Here is a 25,933-nt window from a genome sequence, read left to right on the forward strand (position 1 = left end):
TGCCTATTAGTATATAATCTGAAAGGGTCCTATTCACATGGGAGTTGTGCAGTCTACAACCTGTGCAACTGTACCTGGAGGGCATAAGGGCCCAGTAAATGTTTGACATTTAAAAAATATCAAATGTAAAAAAAAATAAATAAAAAAATAAAAATAAAAAATGTCAAATGTAGTAAATGTTTAACATTTAAAAAAAGAGTTACTCTTTTTTTAAAATTAAATATATTATATATATATATATACACACAATTATTATTATTATTTGGTTGTACGACAAAGTTGGGATCTTTATTTTCCAACCACAAATCAAACCTGTGCCCCTTGCAGTGGAAGTGTGGAGTCTTAACCCCTGGACTGCCAAAGAAGTCCCAGTAGAGTTATTCTTAATATGTATTTTTCAATTACCAGATCCATTTGCCTCTAGTCTTAAAAATACAGCATAGCCAAAACCTGATTCCTCATCATTTGCGTGGCTACCACCTGGACCTGGGCCATCATCATCTCTTACCTGACTTATGTCAATAGCCTCCTGCCCTGGCTTCTTTTAGTCCTTTACTCGACATAGCAACGGAGAAGGCAATGGCAACCCACTCCAGTGTTCTTGCCTGGAGAATCCCAGGGATGGCGGAGCCTGGAAGGCTGCTGTCTATGGGGTCGCAGAGAGTCGGACACGACTGACGTGACTTAGCAGCAGCAGCAGCAGCAACACCAACATAGCAACCAGCACAATCGTGCTCTGCTGTTTTGATCATGATATTCCTGTGCCCCAATCCCTGGTGGCTATGGGGTTAAAGCATCTGCCTGCAATGCGGGAAACCCGGGTTCGATCCCTGGGTCGGGAAGATTCCATGGAGAAGGAAATGGCAACCCACTCTAGTATTCTTGCCTGGAGAAACCCATGGATGGAGGAGCCTGGTGGGCTACAGTCCACGGGCTGCAAAGAGTTGGACACGACTTCACTTTCTTTCTTTCATGCACAAAAGAAGCCAAAGCCTTTCCCATGGCCCACAAGCCCCTCTGTGATCTGACCCTGTGACCCCACTCACTCATGACCTTGTCTGCTCCCCGTGTTCAGGCCGCTCCAGCCACCCTGGCCCTCCTGCTATTCTGCCAACCTGCCAGGTTTGCTCCTACCTCAGGGCCTTTGCACCTGCTATTCCCTTTGGCTGGAGGAATGCACATGGCTATTTGCATGGCTTATTCCTTCTCTGTTCAAACGCTATCTTATCTAAGAGGCATCCTGATCAGCTAGCAGAGTGAGAATTAGTCATCTCTGATCTCACAGCACTCTGCAACATACATGTCATAATTTTCACTCAACAGATGGATCAACTTAGGCTCTGCTGATGCAGGTCACAGTTAGTTGGGGGCTGAGCAAGGATTTGAACCCAGGTCAACTTGATAGCAAGGCAATGCTCAGCTTTGATTGACAGTAGTGAAATATTCTTGGGAAGTCTTTTTGGCTCTACTCAATTCCTGGGGCGGGTGGAGGGGAGGGTCTCGGCTATTGGCCCTGGTAGCAGAGGTCCCAAGTCCTATCCCTGTAGAGAGACACCTGGGCTGCCTTATCTCTGGGAGTGAGGGAGGAGCCCATGTCCCCATGGCTGAGTTTCAGCAGAGGCCAGGTAACCCTGCCATGCACGCCTAGAGCTGGCCCACGTCTGGGCTTGGGGCGGGTCCTGGCTGTCTCGGTCCTCATCCTACAGCCTCCCTCTTCCCCTTTGCTTCTCCAGCCTCTCCCACAGGAGAACACACGACTGCCCTAGCCTCCCTCACCGCTCTCCTGTCTGTCCTTCCCAGTCCTCAGAGCCTCTGCAGCTGGAGGTGTGGTGACTCAGAGGCGGGGACCTGTGGTCAGCTTCCCCACTGCTCCTGGCTCCTGTGTGACCTCAGCCAAGTGCTTTCCCTTTCCAGGGCCTTCCCCTTAATCTATAAAACAAGAGGGTCCATGCCCTCTCAGGTGCCCTCATCTCTGAAGCCACCAGGTCTCCTGCAGAGACTGCCTCTGGCCCTCAGTAGCCACACATATTACTGCTGCTTATGCCGCTAATCGCTCCTAGCGATTTGTCTCCCTAATGAAACCAGGAGCATCCTGAAGGAGGGGGCCGGCCCACTCTCAGGTGGTTGAGGTTCTGCCGTCTAACTGGGCCCATGGGCCGAATTCCGAAGGAAGAGGCAGAACAGCAGAGGGGTTATTCAAGGAAAGGGCAGCCTGTCTGGGGTCGTCCCTGGCTCCCGCCCGCTCCCGGCCCCTGTCCTGGACGCGGACCGACCTAGCTCCTCCTCGGAGTGCAGGGTGGGGTCCACCAAGGCCTTCAGCTCGGTGCTCTGCAGCAGGTAGCTCTTGAGCTGGGTCATCATGGTGCGGATCTCCTGCAGCATCTCGGTGCTGGAGGTCTGGTGGGACATCATCTCCAGGCTGTACACTTTGTAGTCCTGAACCAGGCTGCCGAAGTAGGAGCCCTTGTCCTGGGCCAGCTCCACCACCTTCTTGTACAGCTTGCGGTTGTTGGACAGGAAGGCATTGAAGACACTGCTGAAGCTTGCGAAGCTCAGGCGGTGACGCGCCTTGCCCAGGATCATGGACGGCTTCTTCTTCATGCCGGGGCTGCTGAACTGCTCCAGCTCCTCCTCCGTGCTGCTGGTCGAGTACGAGTCCTGGTCAGCAGCCGAGGCGGGCACACCCAAGCTGTCCGAGAGGGAGGCCAGGGAGCCCTTGAACTCTGGAGCGCTCTGGGGTCGGGCCCCTGCCGGCGCACGCGGGCTCTGATTACCCCCAGCGGGGGAGGCAGGACCTTGGATCTCTCCGGGGGGACCAGGCGTGGGCTTCTCCAGGGCCTCCCCTGCTGCGGAGAGCTCCGCCGTCTCCAGGGGAGCTGGGAGGACCGAGGCCAGCTGCCGGGAGACCCGTTTCTTCCTGGGAGGCGGGACTGGGGCTTGTCGGATCTTCCTCGGAGGCTCTGGCGCGCTGCCTGGGTTGCTGGCTTGGGCTGATGTTTCCTGGCCTGGCTCTGTGGTTCTCGGAGGCCTGTCCCCGGGGCTGTCTGAGGTTCGCTGGGGAGGCAGGCGGAGTGGTGATGCCCTGGAAGGACCCCCTGGGCCCCCCTCTGTGGCTGCCCCCCTGTCCGGCTTCCCTGCACTGTGGTCCTCCAGGGAGACCTTCTCGGAGATGCGGCGTCTGGGGGGAACCGTGGGGAGGCTCTTCTTCGTGGGCACTGGGGGGGCGGGGGCTTGCAAGGGGCTGGCGGCTGCCCCTGGCTTCATCTCTTCCTCCCTGAGAGGGTCCAGGCCTGCGAGGGGACGTGGGAGCCTCTCACAGGCTGTCATGGGTGGTTGGCTTGGAAGCTCCGGGGGGCCCGGGGCATGGGGTGCCAAGTGGGGGGCGGATGCTGGGGGTGAGGGCGGAAGAGCCTCTGGAGGCGGGAGAGCCGCCGCCGGGGGAGAACTGGGCAAAGGACTGGCCGGGGCGGGAGGAGCAGCGGGAGGAGGCCGGCTGAAGCCCGGAGGGTGCAGGGGGAGTGGCGGGGGAGGGGGCGCCGGGCGGCGGGGGGCCCACCGGGAGGTGGGTGAGGTAGCGTCAGAGGTGGGGGGCGCCGGGCGCGAGGGGCAGCTTCCAGCGAGGGGCTGGTCGGCCGGCGGGGCACGGCCACAGTCCTCGATGAAAATCGGATTCACAAACCACAGGCGGCCGTTTCCTATGGACAGCTCGATTTCACACGAGCAGTTTTCGGGATGGGCGGTGGACTTGAGGCTGGAGGCAGGGGGCGCTCCGGGGGCTGGGTCTCTTGGGGCTTCGGCTGGACTCCCACCTCCTCGCCGGGGGTTCAGCGAGGAGTCCCAGAAGCCTGTCCGAGAAGAGAGAGGGAGAGGCGGTAAGTCCCTGAAGCTGGGCCCCTGCGTGGACCGGACCGGGTGGTGTTTGCGGGCTGCGTGGGGGCAGGGCCGAGGGAGGGCCCGGTGGCGAGGTGTTTGCTTCACCAGCTCAAAGGTTGTTTTCCCCTCCTGGACTGTTTTAAACCTCTCCTACCACTTCCTGCCTTGGGAGGGGGAAGCCCCACGCCGTCCTCCCCTGTGGTGCCGGGGTGGGGCCAGGACTGCGCCGGTGACAGGCTCCTCGCCTGGGTCCTGTCCCCTGGCATGTGAGAGCCGCCAGAGGGGCACCCATGATCTGGGGTGCAGGCTCGTGTGGGCATGGAGTGGACGAAGCCCAGAGCTCCCGTTGCTGACCAGCCGGGGGCTCTGAGGCAAGTCTCCAGACCTTTCTAGGCTTCAATCTAGATTGGGGTCCCGACAGAGAAGGGACTTTGGGCCTGTTCTTGGCCACTGCAGTTGTCACAGCAGGAAGAATGAACTATGGATGGTGGCCAGTGAGCTCAGACCTGACCCTCCAAGAGGGGGATCGCCTGCCCGCTGCAAAATGATTCCGCCTCTGGTCGATCTCAGTGCTAAAGCAGGAAAATGCCCTCTTGCCCTCAGCTCGGAAAGCTTGAGCTCCCGCACTGCTGAGGCCCAGCACACGCCTTTCTCCTGACTTAGCCCATGGCTGAGGCCACCAGCGCAGGCCTTTCCCTCTCCAGGTTCTGATGGTCAGAGCCAGGCTTGTTCTGGGTAAGGGGCACGGGATGTCCAAGTCAGGGGTTGATGAGATCACAGGAGGTCCCGACCTTTCGGTACCAAGCCCTCTGGAGAACCAGGTGAAAGCTCAGGATGCTCCAAGAAGGGCCCCAGGGGCACATTTTGAGAACAAGGTCAGAGGGCTGGCAGGTCACTGCGAACTCATTCAAGCAGTCCCTTCTACTGGAGAGGAGTAGGGAACCCAGGTCTTGTCCAAGCTGTTAATTTTAGAGATTGATAGTGCCATTTCCTTGTTAATGAGGCCAGGTCTCCAGTCTCCCACCCAAGGCTGTTTACCTCCGGGAAGGAGTCATCAGTAAGTAAATTACCAAAAATAGCATCAAAGACAATACCATGAACAAACATGTGCTGGGTCCTGGGTGTGTGGGCTGCTTGCTCTACAGGGACTGTCTCAGGGTTTCTGACCACAGGCCTCGGGTGTAAGTCCTCAGGTTGTCCCCATGCGACAAATGAAGATAAGAGACCCAGAGAGATGAAAGGTCACCAGGTCGGGGAATGAAGGAGCTTGGGTTTGAACTAGGTCGTACTAGTTCTGAAGGCCGGGTGCTGGCCGATGTGTTACATGCATGGCCGCCCTTCATAGGAACTTGCGACACTTCCCATCCCTGTTGCTCTCCTGGCCTGAGTGAGGGGTGGGGTGGCGTACACCCCAGAGCCAGGGTCAGGGTACAAACATAACAGGTTCTTGACACTGGAATAAAGGAGACATTGCAAGATGGCCGAGGGCAGCCGTGGGTGCGTGTGTGTTCATCCCAAGGGATGGGCACGCTCAGGGGTGTGGGTGTTCACCAGCTTGCTGGCCAAGGAGGTCAGAAACCCGATCAAGGTGAGCAGTGTGTAATTCCAGGACAGCAGGGCTGCTGAGAAGCTGAGACAGTGCCGTGTGCATCCCTCTGGGGTGGCCATTGCAGAAGAGCAGAGCGGGGCTCATGGTACAGTCCCTTCGTGGGCAGAGACCCCATGTCTGGAAGTGCTGCGGCCAGCTGTCTCCACTGTATCAAAGATGACAAACTTTCATGTGACTTTCCAATGTGCACCCCTGCCAGTCACTCCCTGAGGACGTGGGGGGCCCTGCATGGGAGGGTGTGTCTTCAGGCTCTTCCACCATCTCCGGGGGAGGCGGGGGAGGGCTGTTTCTCAAGGCCGCCTGTGCCTTGTGCTTTGCTTTCTTGGGCAGCTACTGACCCCTCCGTGACCTGTCCATTCTCCTGGGTACTTTGCCTCCTAGCAAGGAGCAAGCAGGCAGCCAGACTGATGAAGGGACTGGGCAGCAGCCCCATAGGTGAGCTGAGGCTCCCAAGGCTCGCCTCCAAGTTCCCGAAAGACCCTTCCTTTGGGAGAAAGTGCAAGTCACGGGGCAGGCAGTCAACAGAACTGCCCGCCTATGCCTGGACACTCCCATTACTGCTCACCCAGATCACGGCCATAGCCTGCCTCCGTGTCCCCACTCTGCCTCCAATCCATTCTGCTCCTGGTGGCTCTATGCTGGGCATATCGTAGACCCTTGATTGCTATTTGTTCAGAATCACTTTTGAACTTTTAGCCTGGCATTTATCCCCTGTGGGATCTGACCCTCTACACCTTTCCAGCATCACCTACTGAGTCTCCTCCCCAGCCTCCCTGCTGCTCACTCCTTCCTGAACTTCCTGGACTGCCCCACCTTTGGGTCTTGGCTAATGTTCCCTCTGCTTGGAATGTTTTTCCCACCCTCTCCACCTGGCAAATTCCTACTCAACCTTCAAGACCCAGGTCAAATGTCACCAGTTTGGTGGAGCTCTTCCTGATACTTTCAGGCCATATCTACACTCCCCTGGCTCCCCAGCCCTGGTGCACACTGATGAGACAGACCAACCCTAGGCCTGTCCTCTGGTTTCATCCTGGGCCTGGGAGGGTGTCTAAAGACAAGAAGTAAAGAAGTGAGAACATGAGAGGTGAAAGGCAAAAAGGAGGCCAAAGAGCTCTGTAAGTGATGGACTACGTCAGACTGCTCACCTCAGGACAGCAGGGGTGGGGGGCATCACATAGAAAAAAAGAACACATTTTCCACCACTCAGATCTGCATTCTTACAAGAGTGGAAGAGACAGCAGGGTTCAGGGAAATAGGTCCAGAGGCTGGGTGACTAGGAACTGCTCCCCTGCCCCTAAGATAGGCCTGGTGGTTATACCCCGCAGGGCAGAGGCCTCAAAGTCAAGGCCAGTCTGAGAGGTGGGGGAAGCTGGGACCCAAGGAGCGGCGCCCTGGGGTCTGGGGGCCTATTAGGGAACTCAGGTCTTCATGCTTTTTTTTTTTTGAAAAAAGGAAGTAGGTAACTTTTTCTGCAGAATGCCAAGGCCAGGGGAGAAGTGGAACGCTGTCATGCAATCATAGTGGTTGGTGCGGCTGTGGGCGTCTGCGCCTAGCGGCACCGGGCCAACCTCCGCTCAGCGGCCGCAGTTCCCCTAAGGGCCTGTGCCCTCTCTGCCTGTGTGCCGCCCTCAGACTGTGTGACGTTCTGCCGGCCCTGTGGCCTCCTGTATCTCACCTGGAGATGCCCCCTGCCAGCTGTCCATGCCTACAGTCCTCAGAGGACCTTGGCCAGGCCAGGTGCTGGGTTGTAGACCTTGAGGACAAACGCAACAGAGGTTTCACAATTGAGGAACCCCAGGCTACCAGCGGAACAAAGAGGGCATGAGTAAAGGCAGCCAAGTGTTCCAGATGCCATGGAAACTGCTAGAAAGTCTGATGAGATCAGTGGGTGAATGTTTCTGTGACATCCCAAAGGTGGGCTGTGAAGACAGTCATTCAAAATAGACTTTCCAATGAATGTTTGACAACTAGGAAAGTTCTCATTGTATAGCGTAAAGGCAAAAGCAAGTTACAGGCCAACTTCGAAGAGTTATAGCACATATTCTCTTTTTAAACATATTTTAGAAATATTAAACATATACACACTGCAAACATGTCTGAGAACCTCTGCAAGTCTAACTTGCTTTCTCTAGATTCCTTTTGCACTGAGAAGAATTAACTGCATGCAGTTTAGTCAACTGCTCCCTGTGTTAATTCTGTGGTCTCAAGCTTCTACCTACAGAACCCTTTCGAAGGCTGGCTTTTCCAAGGCCAAGTTCAGACTTTCTTACATCAGCTCAGGAGCAAATGTTCTGGGCAATCACCTGGTGCTGAGCTTGTGGGTCAATAACCCCATTTCAGCACCATCATCTCTGTCTGAACAGCAGGCTTGTGCAATGATCTGGATATTTATGACACTCTATTCATTTTGTAAAAAGTGAGTAGAGTGCCAGAATAAGAAACATTGCTGACACTAGTGACAGAAAACACAAATGCCTCATAAACTTTATTCCAGCGACAAGGTCAGCAGATCGGTATGCGGGGGTGGGCATCAGAGCCCCAAGGATGGAGGAGTCGGGAGCGGGAACCAGGGGTTAAGGAGGCTGAGCTGTGTGCAGAGAAGAGCGTCTGCTGCCTGCAAAGCTGGGCGGACCCTCTGCTCCTATCACGGATATTCCCTGGCCTCCTTTCACTAAATCCCCTTTTATCTAAGCTATTTTGAGTTGGTTTCACTTCTTTGCCACAGAGTGCCTTCCTTAGAATGTGTGAAACGCTGGGCACTGTGCCTGGGGCGTCCGGCCCTTATCTTTGCTTATTTGTCATTGCTACTGCAGGTGAAGGCCGGGGCGGTCCGCACATCTCAGAGCCAAGGCTTCTGGTCTCTGATGGGACGTGCCCTTTGAGCTCTGGGTCTCTATCCTTTCTGGGGATGAACAGAAAAATTAACCCTTCCTCAGCTCCAGGAAAAACTTCTCCTGGTGAGCCTCACTTCCGTGCTTCAGCCCTTGGGGACACCAGGCCTGATCAGAACTCTCTGGTTCCTAAGCTGCAGTGTCCTCGGGTTTCATTTAAATCCACTTCTCAAGGAAGCGGACGCTGACACACAACCTGAGCTGCCACCTGCTTCTCAGAGGGCCCCTCCCCTCTCATGTCCTCAACCAGCCCAAGAGGTCAAGCTTGCCCGGATAGAAGGGCTTGTCGATTCCAGAAAGGAATATGGTTCTCCCTAGAGGAGCATAGTCGTTCCTAGGGTTCAGGGACACCCCATCCCCAGGTGAGAGAAACCTGGGGGTCCCTGGGGCAGTGAAACCCAGGGGCACCTGCCTCAACCCACCTGCAGTGAGGTTGCAAACAGACCCTCCTTTAGGTAGTAAGCCTCCCAGATGGAGTGCATGCATCTCACTTGCCCTTGAACTTGAACTCAAAGTCAGCCAGCAACTGCTCGTTGCACAAACAACTGAGAAGGCCAAGGGGCAGGGGCGCCGCTGTGCTGGGAGTCAGAAGGCTCTCGGTGCGCTTCCCAGCTGTGCTCCTAGCCGCCTGGAGCATCCCGGACACGTTCCCTGGCCGTGCTAAGACTTGATTTTCTATCTTTAAAATGGGAATGCAAGGATTACACAAGACAGCACCCAGAGAGTGCAATGAGAGTGTCACCTCTGCCATTTCAGCCCTCAGGAGGGGTGTCGCTGGAACTGTATGAGTTTCCAGACGCTCACCCATCTCAGGCAGCTCAGCAGTAAAGCGTCCACCTGCCAATGCAGGAGATGTGGGTTCGATCCCGGGGCTGGGCAGATCCCCTGGAGAAGAAAACGGCAACCCACTTCAGTATTCTTGCCTGGGAAATCCCATGGACAGAGGAGCCTGGAGGGCTACAGGCCACGGAGTTACAAATAGACACGAGTGAGCATATACACACACACACACCTGTCCCACACCCAAGCTTCTGGAAGAGTAAGAGCCCAGCAACTGTAACACCTGGGGCCCAAGCTTAGTGTTTATTCCCAACATCAACTGCAAACCAGCCCCGAAGTTTACAAACTGGGTCAACCAGGCCCAGGAGAGCCTGGATACAGAGTGACGGGGCAGCAGGAGCTAGTGGGTGGGGGCTGGAGCCTAACAGCCCAGCCCTCCGTGGACCCTGTGACACTGGACGTGTCACTCAGCTCCTTGTGGCTGTTTTCTCTGCCATAAAGCGGCATCACAACATTACAACCTGCCGTACTGGGCTGTCTGGGGATCTGATGAGTCAATGCAGGTGAAGAGCTTAGAGCACAGTTATTGCTTATGAAATCCGAGGGCCTGGACTCCTCTTACTTCCTGGCCTTTGACCGTGAGCTGCCTTGTGGCAGCTCTTTCTCTGTTGTCCAGAGGCCCCCCAGGGGGTGGACAGTGACTGGCCTGAGAACCAAGGGGAATCTCCTCCGATCCCAGGTCTGCCTCTGGCTTCATCTATGCCTTGGTCCTGCCTGCTGCATCAACCTTTCTTCCATCTGACCAGCACCGGTAAAAACGTTCCAGTGGGCTCAGCCATGTGTAGTGCAGGTTCCTGGGTATGGTTTAGACTTAAAAAAAAATTTAATTAATTTATTTTTGGCGGTGCTGGGTCTTTGTTGCTATGTGTGGGTTTTCTCTAGTTTCGGTGTGCGGGCTTCTCATTGCAGTGGCTTCTCTTGTGGAGTATGGGCTCAGTAGTTGTGGTTTCATGGACTTAGCTGCCTCCCAGCACGTGGAATCTTCCCAGACCAGGGATTGAACCTGTGTCTTCTGCATTGGCAGGTGGATTCTCAACCACCGGAACAGCAGGGAAGTCTAACTTTTCTTTTTTTTAAAGTTGACATATAGTTGATTTACAATATTATATTAGTTTCAGGTGCACAATATCGTGATTCAAAATTTTTATAGACAATAATACTCCATTAAAGTTGTTATAAAATATTGACTATATTCCCTGTGTGGCTTAGTCTTGATAAGGGCCCATTAACTGCTTTGTTCATAATGTGACCTGGCCTCTACCTAGGATGGGGGCCTGCAGGGGTGGCCGGCCTGGCTTCCTGGTGGCCCCATATTTGGGAAGCATGGGCTTCCAGAGAAGGGCCACCATGGTGAGGCCATGTCAGAGGTGGGTGCTGGCTCAGTGAAGCCGTGGAAAGGGCCCAAGAAGTGTGAGCTTTTCTCACTATTACGTAGAAGGGCTGGGATCAGAAACACTCTTGTCTTTTACTCCCCCCACCCCCAAATCCCTCAAAAGATCAGAAGGGTAAGAGGCAGGGTGGGTGTGCTGAGCATGTGGTTGGGTAGGGAGCAGGCCAAGGGGTGGGGGGCACACTTCAGTTAATGATCACGGTCATGCTGAGATGGACCCTGGTGTTTGGTTTGGCTTCTCGCAGGCCACACTCTGATGCCAGGTCAGCCTGTGTGGGCCCTGACCAGCCACTGCTCCCTCAGACCCAGCAAGGCTGTGCGTGAGACCCCCTGACAGGCCACTCTGAAAAGAGGGAGCGTCTCCCTGCTGGGGGGCTCGGCACCTGGGGCAGGGGAGCGGGTGGTCCCGTGGGAGCTGGGACTCAGGATCCAGCTTGGGCTCAGCCTGAGAGGCCTCCCGGGAACCCTGGTCCTAACAGCCCGGTCTCCTGCTCTGACCCCCAGAGGGGACTTACCCAGGCCTAGGTTGGAGATGATCTCGAGGTCTGTGGAGCTGCTGGCCTCGAGGATGGCCCGGGGCAGCCTCAGCGTGAAGGGCAATAAATCTCTGCGGAGACACGAGGGGTCGGAGGTCAAGTCTGGGGAGGGCTCCGTGTGTCCAATCTCAGCCCTGCCACCTCCCAATCCACAGCCCGGAGAGGAGGAACCCGGCAACCCTGCCGGCTGCTGGAATCGCCACGCAGACTGGAAACTTCCCTGGGGCCGAAGGGTGGAGTCAGGAGGCTGAGGGAGCAACCGGTCAGATTCCGGTCCTGTGTCTCCACTGGACTCAGAGATGCTGAGACCCTCCTTGGGCATGGTGAGGGGTGGTGCATGGAAGGGAAGCCCATGCAGCTTCCTCTAAAGGAGCTATTCTGGGGAAGGCAAGGGACCCACCCCCTCCGGCCCTCCGAGCCTTGCCATTCCACACTAAGGTGTGCAGCAGATGTACAGCCAGACCCTACCTCCCGCTTCCCCCCGAAACCACTTGCGCACATCCTCCGGCGAGCTTGCACACAGGAACTCCCGACAACACAGTCCGCCAGCTCAATCTGCTGCCTTTGGTCTGAATGGCAGCCCATTCAGGGATCGCTCCAGAGACCCCCCTGAAGAGGCCTATACAGCCCCCCACCTTTATTGTACAGATGGGGAAACAGGTCAGAGAAGGCCTTTATGATCCCCTCTGGGATGTTTTCTAAAACAATCCTCCAATTCTCCGGACAACAAAGGGATGTCCTACAAGTTAATTCTGACACTAACTGCCTGGAGTTGGCACTAATTAACTATTAGTCCTTAATATAGGCTAGGACTAAGTCCCACCATTTCAGATCCCAGTCCCAGGTCACCTGTACTTCTGAGCGACAGGCTGTAAGTCAGGGGTTCTCATGACCCCTTCCTCAGGCTTGATAGTTTGCTGGGAACAGCTCACAGGACTCAGGACAACACTTACATTTCCTGACTCATTGTAAAGGATGCAGCCCAGGAACAGCCAGATGGAAGAGGCACACAGGCAAGGTCAGGGCAAGGGGCTCCCCTCCACGCCTCTCTGGACGCGGCACCTCCCAGCGCCTCAAAGTGTCCATCAGCTAGGAGGTGGGTGGGTGGGGCTGGAAGTTCCTTGCCTTGATCACTGGTCTTCCTGGTGACCAGCTCCATCCTGAGGCTGTCTAGGAGCCTCTCCTGTTTATGGGTTTGCATAAATGCAGGTGTGACGGAAAGGGGCTCATAATGAATAATAAGAGATGCCCCTGTCAACTCAGGAAATTCCAAGAATTTAAGGGTTCTGTGTCCAGAACCTACACTAAGGCCAAATACATTTTCTTCTTCTACTGTTACCTCCTAGTGGGTTGTGGGCCATGGATTAAAAGTACCAGTCATCATGTATATTATTAATATCGTATTAGCTCACACAGGCTAGCTTTCTCTTTCCCATAGGGTTTGGCACTCACCCCCATCCTGTCCAGGTCCTATAAATTTTGGGGCAATTTGGGGAGCGCTTCCAGAATGGAAGGCTATGAGACCATGTCTGCATGGCTCCATCTCCTCACACATCCCGGGTAACTTCTGTGGTTTTGAAAGTCAACCACTCTCAAAAGGAAAGTAGAGGGAGAAGCATGAATTCCCTCCCATTGAAAGAATTTAAGTGAGAGGGAGAAAGAAAAAACCAGCATGAGTTCTGGGATGGAGGAGCCTGGTAAAATCTAGCTCTGCCATTCCTGGTGGGTGTCATTCCATCTCCTGGCTGGACAGGGGACGTGATGCTCCCTTATGGGGTTACTGTGGAAACCACACAGCACAGCAGGGGGGCACCTAGTGGGAACCATCACGCCTGCTCATACTCCTGTGCCCACGATAAGAGCCCCAACGGTTCTCTGGGCTCCCCCTGCCTCCCCACTCCTCCCTGCAATGACTGCCCCCAGCCCACCTGGTTCCCCATCCCCTGCCTGGGGCCTGGGTGGCTGCAGAGCCCAGCTGGTGTCTACACTCCCCTTGCTTCAACAGCCCCAGCCTCTGCAGCCACGTGGTTCTGCTCAAGCGCAATCCATCTGTGAGCTGTAGCAACGCCCAGCACCAGGGAAGGAAGCCCTGCATGCAGCTCCTGGGCTCGGCATTCCAGGCCTTCCAGGCACCTTATCCCCCACCCATGTGTCCAGCTCTCCCCAGGAGGCCATTGCCAAGCAACCTGCAGCTGACCCGCTGCCAGGCCTCTGACCATGCTGTGTCCTCTACCTGAACTCTCTTCCTGCCCTTCTTTGCCTGGCCGCCAGTGTCACCCTTCCCACCGAGAGGGCCTAGACTCCCCGCACATGGAAGGGGAGAAGCTGCTGCTTGAGGGAAAGCAGACCCACGTCCTCTGGACCACGGGCCTGGCCCTGTATGCCGGGCAGAGGCAGCTGGGCTCGGGAATCAGACAACCTGGGGTTCAGACCTGGCTCAGAACTGAGCTGGGTGACCTGAGGCAGGTCAACTCCAGCTGCAGCATCTTCATTTACACCAGCAAGAAGAACACGCTTGATGCCTCCTGGAGGATTCATTGCAGACCAGGGGCTCTGCTAAGCTCCTTGCAAAGGTCTGGTCCTCGGCACAGCATGGGACAGGGGTCACGAGCCTCATGAAGTGGGTCTGCAGTGATAACACCCCCTGCCCCACCCTGCAGCACCATTCAGGTTAGAAAGAGCTCTGTGGGCAGCACACAGTGTGAGCCCAAATCAGTAAACACCTGGTCCACGGAGCTGACTGGAGCAGTCACTGCTGCCGCCCCCTCCAGGCACTTCAGTGTTTTTTACCAGCTCTGTACCCATCGTCCAGCCTCTGCGGAGTTTGCTCCTGAGGGCCGGCACCCGTGACCCCCAGAGGCTTGTCCTGGCATACTGGAGCCTCAGTGCCTGCCCCAGTGGCCCTACGGAGAGCCACACGTGCCTGAGTGCCTGTGGCTTGGGGGCACAGAAGTCCAGCCCCATGGCTTATGGTGGACCCCAAGGTCTGCTCTGTGCTCTGGAGCTGCCGGAGAGAGGGATCCACTGAGGCCAGGCACCCTGGCACTGGACCCTGGCAGGGCTTCTCTCCTGTCCCCGTCCTGCACCCCACTCCCTTGCTGCTTCCTCCTTCAGGGGAGGCCCTCGAGTGCCCCCTGCACATGGATTCTCCTTTCTGAGTACGCCCCCGGGAGGCCCTCGGCTAAGCTGTTAGTATCCTTTTCTCAGGAGCAGTTCCCAACCCTTGGTTTGCAGACAGGCTTGTTATAAATGCAGATTGTATGTGTGTGTATTATAAATGCAGATTGTATGTGTGCGTGTTATAAATGCAGTGTGTGTGTTATAAATGTGGGTTGTGTGTGTGTTATAAATGCAGATTGTGTGTTTGTTATAAATGCAGAGTGTGTGTGTTATAAATGCAGAGTGTGTGTGTGTTATAAATGCAGTGTGTGTGTGTTATAAATGTGGATTTTGTGTATGTTATAAATGCAGATTGTGTGTGTGTTATAAATGCAGATTGTATGTATGTGTGTTATAAATGCAGAGTGTGTGTGTTATAAATGCAGAGTGTGTGTGTGTTATAAATGTGGACTGTATATGTGTGTTATAAATGCAGATTGTGTGTATATGTTATAAATACAGATTGTGTGCGTGTGTTATAAATGCAGATTGTGTGTGTGTGTTATAAATACAGATTGTGTGTGTGTTATAAATACAGATTGTGTGTGTGTTGTTATAAATGCAGATTGTGTGTGTGTGTTATAAATACAGATTGTGTGTGTGTTGTTATAAATGCAGATTCCTGTGCCCCACTCCAGGCCTGCTACGCAGAATCCCTAGAGTGGGCCCTGGAAGTGTTAACCAGCTCCCTGGGTGACTATGGGACTCAGACTCTCTAGAACTCTCACACCATCCACCATCCAGCCCAGAGCATCAGGGTTCCAGTGAGGTCTGGGGCGGGTACCGTGAAGCCGAATCTACGCCCTCCCACCCGGAGGGCAGAGGAGCACGTGCTCCTGAGAGCGCTGGAGAAGGACCGGCCCTCATGATCCCGTGTGACCGAATCAGGGCTGGTCCACGCTCTTGCAGGGACTGTGCTCAGTGGACAGGCATCGAGGCCACAGGGGCCCCGAGGGCCCATCGGGGAACAGGCTCTGTCTGAAGCCAGGACTGGCCTGTATCACCTGGGTGTTTAGCAGATCTCAAAACGCCCCTCTGTGCAAGGCCTTGCCGGCGACAAAGGCACCTAAAATGTGCATCTCTGGTTCACTGCCCATGACCTCCGGGCCACTTGGTTCTGAAGATGGCTGCTCGTTCAGATCGCACAAAGTAACAGCTCTAGCGCTCTGGGGTTCTGTCTTGGCTCCCCTTGACAGGTGAGGTGACTGGGGCCGGCAGAAGGCGGGGGACTTGCCCAAGGTCACACAGCCGGGAACGGGCTCTCCACTGCCAGTCAAGGGCCCTTCCTTGGCGGCATTTCAGTCCCGAGAGGTGGCCTTGGAGCTGATGCCCCCTCCCCTCAAACACAGGAGCTCCAGGCTCTGAGCCTTGTGACCTCCCAGTGGGTCCCCTGAGTGTCTGAGGGCAGGTGAACAAGCACCTGCTTTTCTGGAACGTGGAGAAACAGCAGCCAGAGGAGGAGCGGGTGGGAGGTGACAGCAGTGTTTGGTGACCACGGCTCTGGGTCTCGCTTCACACAGATGACGTCAGCACCCGAGCACACCCTCCCGTGGCCCAACCCACAGAATCAGAACCAGAGCACCTCCTGGGTGTCGGGCAGTGTGCTGTCCCTTTATCTTATTTCTTTCTCCAGCATCTACAGCATGGGTGGCGTTCTCATTTTACAGAGGAGAAAGTTGAGAGAGAAAGATTAGCTCAAATTCTGAGCTCTGCAATTATGTCACCATTCATTCATTCACTCACTGGAAGCATCTATCTTGGGCCAAACTCTAGGCTATCATCTTACACTAAGGTAGAACTTCTCAGAACAGGAAAGGGCCTGACTCTGAGAACCTGACCTGTCACAATGTACAAAGGGCCAGGGAGCCCTGATGCTAGGCTTTGTGGGCCTAGAAGGACATGCTAGGTCATCAGAATCACTGTAGAATGAACACAGTGGGACGGCTGTACAAACACCACAGACCTTGGCGCTCTGCTTTGAACCTCCACCCTGCCATTTACCAGGTGCATGACCCTGAACAACTCACTTCTCTAGTCTCAGCTTCCTCATCTGTAACGTGGGACTAACAAGAGCACCCCAGTGGTTAAGACTCCACACTTCCACGGCAGGGGGCACAGGTTGGATCCCTGGTTGGGGATCAAAGATCCCATGCCCTGCATAGAGCAGCCAAAAAAACCCGGGGAGGTGGGGGACTAAAAGAGCACTTCACGGGACGGAACTTTCAGCAAGATTTAAGAAAATAACAGATATGAAACCCTAGCACCTCATTGTGTACCTGGAGAGCCCCCTACAGGCAGGAGCTGTTAGCACCTTATTATCAGCATCAGGATTGTGTCCACTGGGCCCAGCAGGGTCCTGGGAGGTGGGAGGGCTGCCCTGGGTTGAGTGAAGGCAGCGTGAATGGTCTCTTTGAAGCAGAGAGAGGGGAGCCTGGGGCCCTGGGCCCCAAGACATCCTGCCCAGCCCTGGTCAAATCCCTGTAGCTTAAGCCGTTGGCTTCTTGGCACCAAAATGTATTTTTAAATTCCTGTTGACCTGCAACCAGCTCTGAATGAACAGAGCAGCTCTGAGGGTGGTTACAGACACCCACTCCACCCAGCAGCTGCTTCAAAAATCACACGCTCTCTCCCACGAAGAGGATCAGCCCTTCCTGTTGCCCCTACAGGAAGTTCCTTCTAGAACTCCTCCAAGGGGGGCGGGTCAGGTTCCTCACAGGACCAGCCCCAAGCTGTCCCGAAAGCCAGAAGACAGGAAGGTAATGGGCAGTGAGCCAAGGGGGCAGGTGGAGGTGAGGGAGGGACCTTTAAAGAAAGAAAGCAGGAGAGCAGGCACCCCCCTCCCTTTCATGGGTACCAGGGCGAAGCCAGGGGACTGCCCCCTCTCTCTGCATCCTGTGGGCTGCACCCTTCCCTCGGGGGCTCCCCTGTGACTCCCCCGCCCCCACCCAGGATGCATGAACATCTGTTGCCAGTGAGATGCCCTCCTGTGGGGCCAGGAATACTCACCTACTGACACAGTAGAATGCGATCAGTCTGAAGATGTCCTCAAACACAAGAACGGAGCCTTCCAGGTACAGTACTGGGGAGAGAGGACAGAGGCTTGGATGAGTGTCAGTGCGGGTCTGCCCTGTGTTCACTTGTGGGTTCCGGCACCTGCTGCAGGGCCCGGCCTGCTGCAGTCACAAACACATCAGCAGCCCACTGGACCGTAGGGAGGAGAGAAGTGAACTTCTGTGGTGCTAATCCTGAGATTTTAGTGAAAATCGCTCAGTTGTGTCCGACTCTTTGCGACCCCATGGACTGTATAGTCCATGGAGTTCTCCAGGCCAGAATACTAGAGTGGGTAGCCTTTCCCTTCTCCAGGGGATCTTCCCAACCCAGGGATCGGACCCAGGTCTCCCACACTGCAGGCGGATTCCTTACCACCTGATCCACCAGGGAAGCCCAAGATTTCAGGGGCCTCTTTATTACAGCAACTGGCGTTAACTAATAACACATCACCATTTTGAGCGAAATAACACCGAAGACTCTAGATTGTAAAAGCAGAACTTGAAAATGTCCCGAATTAAACACTCAGGGTCATCTCCACTTGACAATTCTGAGGACTGTGGGGGCCAGCAGAGGATGGCTTGTTCCTGTTCTGCTTTTAGCTTCCAGGAGATTCCTTGGCCAGTGTGGCCTGTCAGAACCCCTGGGCCTGTCAGAACCTCACTTGATTTGGCTGCACAAATAACTCAAGAGGGAGGGCGATGCCCATATTTTCCAGCTCTGACAAGGAAGAGGGATCAAGGGAGAGAGAGCCCATCCTGGGTGGATGTGGCTCCCTGGAGGGGCAGGGTGCCGGGACGTGGCAGTCAGGGCCCAAAGCCGGGGTGGACTGCCCAGAGGAGAGCGTGGTACCACATCATGCCCTGCAGCAGAGCACCAGGGTCAGGGGCCCAGAGACGCTGCGCTGCTCACCAGGGGTCTTGGCAGCTGCCCGCCCCCATGCCACCTGACTCTCATCCCAGGGCTCCATGCTCCCGACAAGTGATGCTCTCTGCATGTGGAACCCACAGTGAACTTTCTCGGGCCTCAGAGGGCCAAGAAACATGTGTGCCTCACATTTCATTTCCAACTTCCTGAGTTTCTTCTGAGCATCCGTGGGGTGGAGGTATAAGGCCGGAGCTGGGTCCCAGGCCTGGCTCCAACCCTGGGGTGGACAGTGTGACTCTGGGTTTGTCCCTTCCCCTCTCAATGCCCCAGTTCCTCTACCTGCAAAGGGAAGAGCCCTTCCAACCCTAAGCACTCATGCATCTAGGTGACCGCAGCCTGCTTCCAAAGCCTAGGTCAGCATTCCGCTGCACTGGTGATCTACGAGATGGGTATAGGGATACGCAAACTAACATGTTTTGTTCTAATAGTTTTAATACTTTCCTTCTTTCTATATGCTACTGCAGTGTTCTAAACAGTTAACATGATTTTTCTAAAAGATTGTGCTTAGTCACTCAGTCCTGCCCGACTCTTTGCAACCCCATGGACTGTGGCCCACCAGGCTCCTCTGTCCCTGGGGATTCTCCAGGCAAGAATACTGGAGTGGGTTGCCATGCCCTCCTCCATGTGATCTTCGTGACTCAGGGATCGAACCCAGATCTCCCTGGGTTTGCATTGCAGGCTGGTTCTTCACTGCTTGAGCCACCAGGGAATTACATTCATCATTTATTTATGGCAGAGAGATTACGGTTTCTCATTAGGATAGATATAAAAATTTTACAAGGGAGTTTAAATCAAAACATTGAGTAGGTTACAGTTCTTGGAGGTACTGAGAAGACGTCCATAAAAAACAAGTCTGAGAAACATCAGTGCATAGAATTACCACCCTCTGTGAGTTAATGGACATGAATTGGTCCACAATGCCACCTGGTGGCACATAAGTGCATCACCGACCTTAGCAGCACCAACAGGCCAAGGGAAAGTGAAAGTGAAGTCGCTCAGTGTTGGACTCTGCGACCCCATGGACTGTAGCCCACTAGGCTCCTCTGTCCGTGGAATTTTCCAGGCAAGAGTAGCGGAGTGGGTTGCCATTTATAGGCTGGGGTCAAAAGATCTCTGGTAGCTGGGAGAGGTGGAGAGGATGCTCCATCTGTAAACTGGAGTCAAGACCTTTCTCATGGATCCTTCAAGAGGGATTAGTGGTGATGCATGCAAAAAGCCTAGCCTCTTTATACCAGGCCTGCTCAACAATGAGCAGTTTTCCTTCACCACTGAGACACGGTCTGACCTTTGCAGACACAGATGAAACTTTTAAGACAGGCAGTCCCTTCCTCTCCTGTGCCCCTGGCACTTTCTGGAAAGGCCTCAGTTCCTTTAGACTTAGTGTACCCCTACTCTGGTCCCCTCCTCAGGAGCAAGGACCAGGGGGCTCATCCATTTTTGTGGCTGGGGCCATACACAGTTCTAGACATAGTGGCCCAGTCCCCTTTTTACTGTGAAAATAGGAGACTGGTCCAAGCACAAGCGAGGATCAAGGTCATGTTTGTTCCTTTGTAACCAGGCCTCTTCTGCCCCACCCCCAGCCCCCGTTCATACTTCCCCGTCCTGCTCGTGGGAACAGCGCAGCAAGACCACACCCGGGGAGCTCCTGCCTGCCAGGGCCAGGGCTTTGCCCACCCTTGAGCCCTCCTCAGCACGTGTGTGGCATGCAGTTTAAAAAGTGAGCGAAGTTGCTTTGTCATGTCCGACTTTTTGCAACCCCATGGACTGTAGCCTACCAGGCTCCTCCATCCATGGGATTTTCCAGCCAAAGGTACTGGAGTGGGTTGCCATTTCCTTCTCCAGGGAATCTTCCCGAAGCAGGGATTGAACCCAGGTCTCCCGCACTGCAGGCAGACGCTTTACCATCTGAGCCACCAAGGAAGCCGACATGCAGTTTGGAAGATTATAAATGTCTGCTAAAAGTCTGACTGAGGCTTCCCTGCTCGTCTAGTGGTTAAGAATCCACCTACCAATGCATGGGATATGGGTTGAATCTCTGGTCCAGGAACATCCCGTGGAGTAGCTAAGCCCATGCACCACAACAACCGAAGCCCACATGCTCTAGGGCCAGAGCTCTGCAACAAGAAAAGCTACGCAACGAGAAGCCTGTGCCCCACAACTAGAGAGTAGCCCCCACTCGCCACAACTAGAGAAAGCCCATGTGTAGCAATGAAGACTCATCGCACCCAAAGACGAATAAAAATAAAGAAATAAACAGTTCAAAATATAAAAGTCTGTCTGGCAGGGGGATCCCAGAGGAGCAGAGGCCTCGGCGTGGTGAAGGGGGACATGGTGCCTTGGCCGGAGTCTCAGGCCTCCCACCACGTGGCTCATGCCCTCCCTCCAGGGGCCCAAAGGGACACCTGGCACTTAGGGAGCCCCGCCAGGCAGCCTCACGCTGTTCTGGAGCAGAGGTGAACTCAAACCATTGAGAGTTAAACAAGCCTTTGTTCCAGAGGGTGGGGGTGGCGCTCAAGTTCCAGGACAGCCCTGTGTCCTGCACTGGCCAGAGGGTGTGTGCAGCGCCCTGACCAAATGGCCTGAGTGTAAACGTATCTCCATCACGATTGCTTACCCCCCCTGAGCCTCAGTTTCTTCAGCTGTATGCGTGCCTGCATGCTCAGTCGCTTCATTCGTGTCTGACTCTTTGTGACCTCATGGACTGTAGTCCTCCAGGCTCCTCTGTCCATGGGATTTCCCAGGCAAAAATACTCGAGTGGGTTGCCAGTTCCTTCCCCAGGGGATCACTTGAACTCAGGGATCAAACCTGCACCTCTTATGTCTCCTTCATTGACAGGCATGTTCTTTACCACTAGCATCACCTGGAATCTCCTTCAGCTGCATAACAGAGTTAATAAAGCACCTATCTATTGTGGGTTGAACTGTGTCTCCCAGAAAGACACATTGTGATCCTAACCCCTGGTACCTCTGAGTGCAACTTTATTTGGAAACAGGGTCTTGGCGGATGGAATCAAGTTCACATGAGGTCAGACCGGATTGGGGTGGGCCCTAAATCCAATGATGGGTGTCCTTGTAAGAAAACATGTAAAGAGCTGGGTCACAGACACAGAGAGGAGAAGCCATGTGTAAACGGAGGCAGAGATTGGAGGGATGCAGCCACAAGCCAAGGGTTGCTGGCTGTCACCAGAAGCCAGGAGAGAGGTCTGAACAGATTCTCCCTGGTCTCCAGGAAGAACCAACCCTGCCACACCTCGACTTGCGCTTGCTGGCCTCCGGGCCTTTGCTACTGCTCTCTCCCCAGGCAAGGAGGCTCCAGCTTCGCCCTTCCTTGCTAATCCTCCTCATTTGTCTTTTGCCTTGAAGGCAAGGACTGTATCTTAAACTTCTCTGTATAGCATGCTTGGCAAAAAGGGTATTCTATCATGATATGGCTTCCCAGATGGAGCAGTGGCAAAGAATCTGCCTGCCAACACAGGAGACATAAGAGATGCAGGTTTGATCCCTGGGTCGGGAAGATCCCCTGGAGAAGGAAATGGCAACCCACTCCAGTATTCCTGCCTGGAAAATTCCAAGGACAGAGGAGCTTGGTGGGCTGCAGTCCACAGGATCACAGAGTTGGACACGGCTGAGTGACTGCGCACACACACACTATAAAAAACATACAATTCAGTATTTTAATAATTTTTAAGAACACAATTCAGTGGCTTAAGTACATTCACACTGTACAACACGAGGCTTCTTTTTTGATGTGTTGAAAATGTTCTCAGATTGATCCTGGTAAGGGCTGGACAACTGAATATAAAGCCAATAAAGTGTACACTTTAAATGGGTGAATTGTATGATGCTGAATACATGAAGTAAATACATCTCAATAAAGTCATGATTAAGAAAAAAAAGAAAACGCACACACACACACAGTGGACTGAGTTTCACTTCCTGTATTATGTTTTTCTGGCACTTTTATAATGAGCATATGTGACGTTTGTAAGCAGAGAAACTATGAAGATTCTCTAAATTTTTCTTGAATGTTCTAAATTTCTCTGTAAATGTTTCTCAGGGGCTGACTGGTCTCCAGAGTCCTCTTGGCTCATGCTACTTTGGTTCCCCTCCGAGCCCTGTGAGGGCTGACAAGCTCCCCAGGTCACCCACCCCAGGTCATCCAACAAGGATGCTGGCTCCCTCTGCTCCCCTCCGAAAACCTAAGCAGTGGTGACTCCTCCACTGTGTACAGCCTCCAGCCACCTCAGTGGAAAGAGCAGTGGGAACACACCAGACCCCCGTCTAAACCATCTCTCTTTCAAACAGTGAGGAGAAAAAACAGCACCAGCTAGTCCCATCTGCTATGTCCCCAGGTGACAACAATGGGACTTGCCCCTGCCTAGAGAAAAAGAAACCTTTCACCTCATGACTCACCATCAAGGCTGAGTCAAGACAAGGTGGAGATTCCGGGTCCATGCACCCCAGCCTGGCTTCTGGCCTTTACAATCTCAACACCAAAATGAGTAATCCGCAAAGAACCAAAAGCTGTTGGAAGATTCATTTTTTAGGAAATTCCATTTTATCACTCAGTAATACGAATGAACTGCCAAGGCAGGAATGGTGTAGGTATCTTTCGTTCTCCATGGTGCCCTCAGCACCAAGCATGGTGCTGAGCACATTGCTGGCTCTCCAATATTTATGTAACTATTTCTCTAGCAATTGTTTTCTTTGGAAATACAGGTCCTCAGGAAGTTGCAGAGATGAACAGAGAGGTCCTCTTCACTTTTCATCCAGTTTCCCTCAATGGCAATATCAGGGCGCATAATTAGAGGACAATATCTGAACCAGGAAGCCATCCTTCGTGCAATCCACAGAGCGCATTCAGATCTTACCAGGTTTATACTAGCTCTCGTACATATGAGTGTGTGTTTGTAGAGAACTATGCAATTTTATCCCATGTGTAAATCCCAGCTGCCTGTAATCACCACCTCAATCAAGGTATTTCATATCACATCCACCCCAACACTTGGCAACCACTAATCTGTTTTCAATCTGTGATTACATGATTGAATGTCATATAAATGGAGTCATACAGGACATATTCTTTGCGACTGGCTTTTCCCATTCTGGTTCATTTCCTCAAGGGTCATCCAAGTTATTGAGTGAATCAATACGCCGTTCTTTTTTAGTGCTGAGTAGCAACCTATGGTCTAGGTGTTCCTTGGTCATTCACCCATTGAAGGACATCTGGGAATTTCTGGTTTTTAGTGATTATGCACAAAGCTGCTGTGGAACTTTTAGGTACATGTTTCTGCGTGAAAATATACTTTCCTTTCTCTGGGATATATGCCCCAAAGTGCATTTGCTGGGTCACAAGGTTAAGTCCATCCTTTGTTTTTCAAAGGAAGGGCGGAACTGCTCTCCAGAGTGGCTGTACCATTTTACATTCCTACCAGCTATGTAGCAGCGATGCAGTTTCTTCCCCCCATCCTTGTCAGCTGGGTGTGGTCACTATTTTTTATTTTGGCCATTCCACTAGGTATAGAGTGTTATTTCATTGTGGCTTTAATTTGCATTTCAAAAAGATGCTGAATGCCCTTTCATGTGTACATCCTCTTTGCTCAAGTGTCTATTCATGTCTTTTCCTGTTTTCTAATTGGACAGTTTTTTAAATGTTGGATTTTTAAAAAACCATTTTATTAAGATATCATTCACACACCACACAACTCAGCAATTTAAGGTGCACGATGGTCTCAGTAGATTCACAGAGTTGTGCAAACACTACCACAATCAATTTTAGAACATTTTCATTATCCCCCCCAAGGAAATGCAATACCCATCAGCGGTCACTTTCCATTCCTCCCTCCTCCTAGCTTCTGGAAACCACTAATCTACTTCCTGTCCCTATGGATTTGCCTATTTTGGACTTTTTGTATAGACGGAATCATACGATATGTGGTCCTGTGGGTCTGGCTTCTTTCATTTAGCATCATGATTTCAATGTTTGTCCATGTCCATGTTGTAGCAGGAGTCAGCGATAGCACTTTACTACTCTTTTTTTTTTTTTTAAGTTAACTTTTACTGGAGTATGGGCTTCCCTGGTAGCTCAGAGGTTAAAGTGTCTGCCTGCAATGCGGGAGACCCATGTTCGATCCCTGGGTCGGGAAGATCCCCTGGAGAAGGAAATGGCAATCCATTCCAGTATTCTTGCCTGGAGAATCCCATGGATGGAGGAGCCTGGTAGGCTACAGTCCACGGGGTCGCCAAGAGTCAGACGCGACTGAGCGACTTCACTTTCACTTTTCTGGAGTATAGTTGGTTCTCAGGTGGCGCTAGTGGTAAAGAATCCACCTGCCAACACAGGAGATGCAAGAGATTGGGGTTCAATCCCTGGTTGGGGAAGATCCCCTGGAGTAGGAAATGGCAACCCACTCCAGTATTCTTGCCTGGAAAATTCCATGGGCAGAAAAACCTGACGGGCTACAGTTCATGGGGCCACAAAGAGTTGGGACATGACTGAGCGACTGAGCACCTGTAGCTGATTTACAATGTTGTGTTAGTTTCTGCTGTCTGTAAATACCTAAGCCCACTCTCTTTTGGATTCTTTCCCACAGAGGTCACTACAGAGTATTGAGGAGCACTCCCTGTGCTAAAGGTGGCATTCACTCTTCTTTATGTCTGAATGCTATTCTGTTAGATGGATGTACCACATTCTGTTTATCCATTCATCACTGATAGATATTTGGGTTGTTTCCACTCCTTGGTTATTACAAATAATACTGCTCTTGACATCTGTGTACAAATTTTTATGTGGACATATGTTTGCATATCTTGAGCGTATGCCTAGAAGTGGAATTGCTAGATCCTACAGTTAACTCTACGGGCTTCCCCAATGGCTCAGCGGTAAAGAATCTGCCTGCAATGCTGGAGCTGCAGGAGATGTGGGTTCCATCCCTGAGCCGGGAAGATCCCCTGGAGGAGGAAATGGCAACCCACTCCACTATTCTTGCCTAGAAAAGTCCATGGACAGAGAAGCCTGGCAGGCTACAGTCCATGTGTTTGTAAAGAGCCAGACACACCTGAATGACTGAGCACACACACGGCACGCATGGTAACTCTACATATTTAAGAAACTGGTGGAGTGTTTTTCAAAGCAACCGCACTGTTTAACATTTCCACTCGCAACATGTTTAAGTTTCTCCACAGGCGTTCATTCCCTGGTGGTCCAGTGGTTAAGAATCCACCCGCCAATGCAGGGGACATAGATTCTATCCGTGGTCCAGGAAGATTCCACATGCCTCAGGGCAACTAAGCCTGTGTGCCCCAACTATGGAGCCCCCGAGCCGCAACGACTAAAGCCCACGTGCCCTGGAGTCTGTGCTCCACAAGAGGAGCCATTGCAATGAGAAGCCCATGCACCACAGCTAGAGAGTAGCCCCCACTTGTTGCAACCATAGAAGGCCTGTGAGCAGTGATGAAGACTCAGTGCAGACAAAAAAAACACACAAATAAAATAAAAAATAAGTTTCTCCACACCTTTGCTAGTACTTTGTCTATTACTGATTAGGATCGTCTTAGCAGGTGTGAAATGGTATCTCATTGTGTTTTTGTTTTTTAACTTATTTTGTATTGGGGTATATAGCTGATTAACAATGTGGTAGTTTCAGATGAACAGAGAAGG

General features: G+C 53.0%; 1 protein-coding gene across 2 annotated transcripts in view; it reads right to left on the bottom strand.

Annotated features, from left to right (window-relative positions):
• The window catches only part of RIN3 (Ras and Rab interactor 3), a 133,081-nt gene that overhangs the window by 24,556 nt on the left and 82,592 nt on the right, over window positions 1-25,933 (bottom strand). For both annotated transcript variants that reach the window (XM_043489468.1, XM_043489467.1), the window contains exons 4-6: window positions 17,305-17,377; window positions 11,119-11,210; window positions 2,274-3,845 (exon numbers count right to left, since the gene is read on the bottom strand). In XM_043489468.1, coding sequence (XP_043345403.1) covers window positions 2,274-3,845; window positions 11,119-11,210; window positions 17,305-17,377 — 1,737 coding nt within the window. The remainder of the gene's footprint in view (window positions 1-2,273; window positions 3,846-11,118; window positions 11,211-17,304; window positions 17,378-25,933) is intronic.

Source organism: Cervus canadensis, chromosome 17 (genome assembly GCF_019320065.1).
Source record: "Cervus canadensis isolate Bull #8, Minnesota chromosome 17, ASM1932006v1, whole genome shotgun sequence".
Taxonomy (NCBI): Eukaryota; Metazoa; Chordata; class Mammalia; order Artiodactyla; family Cervidae; genus Cervus; species Cervus canadensis.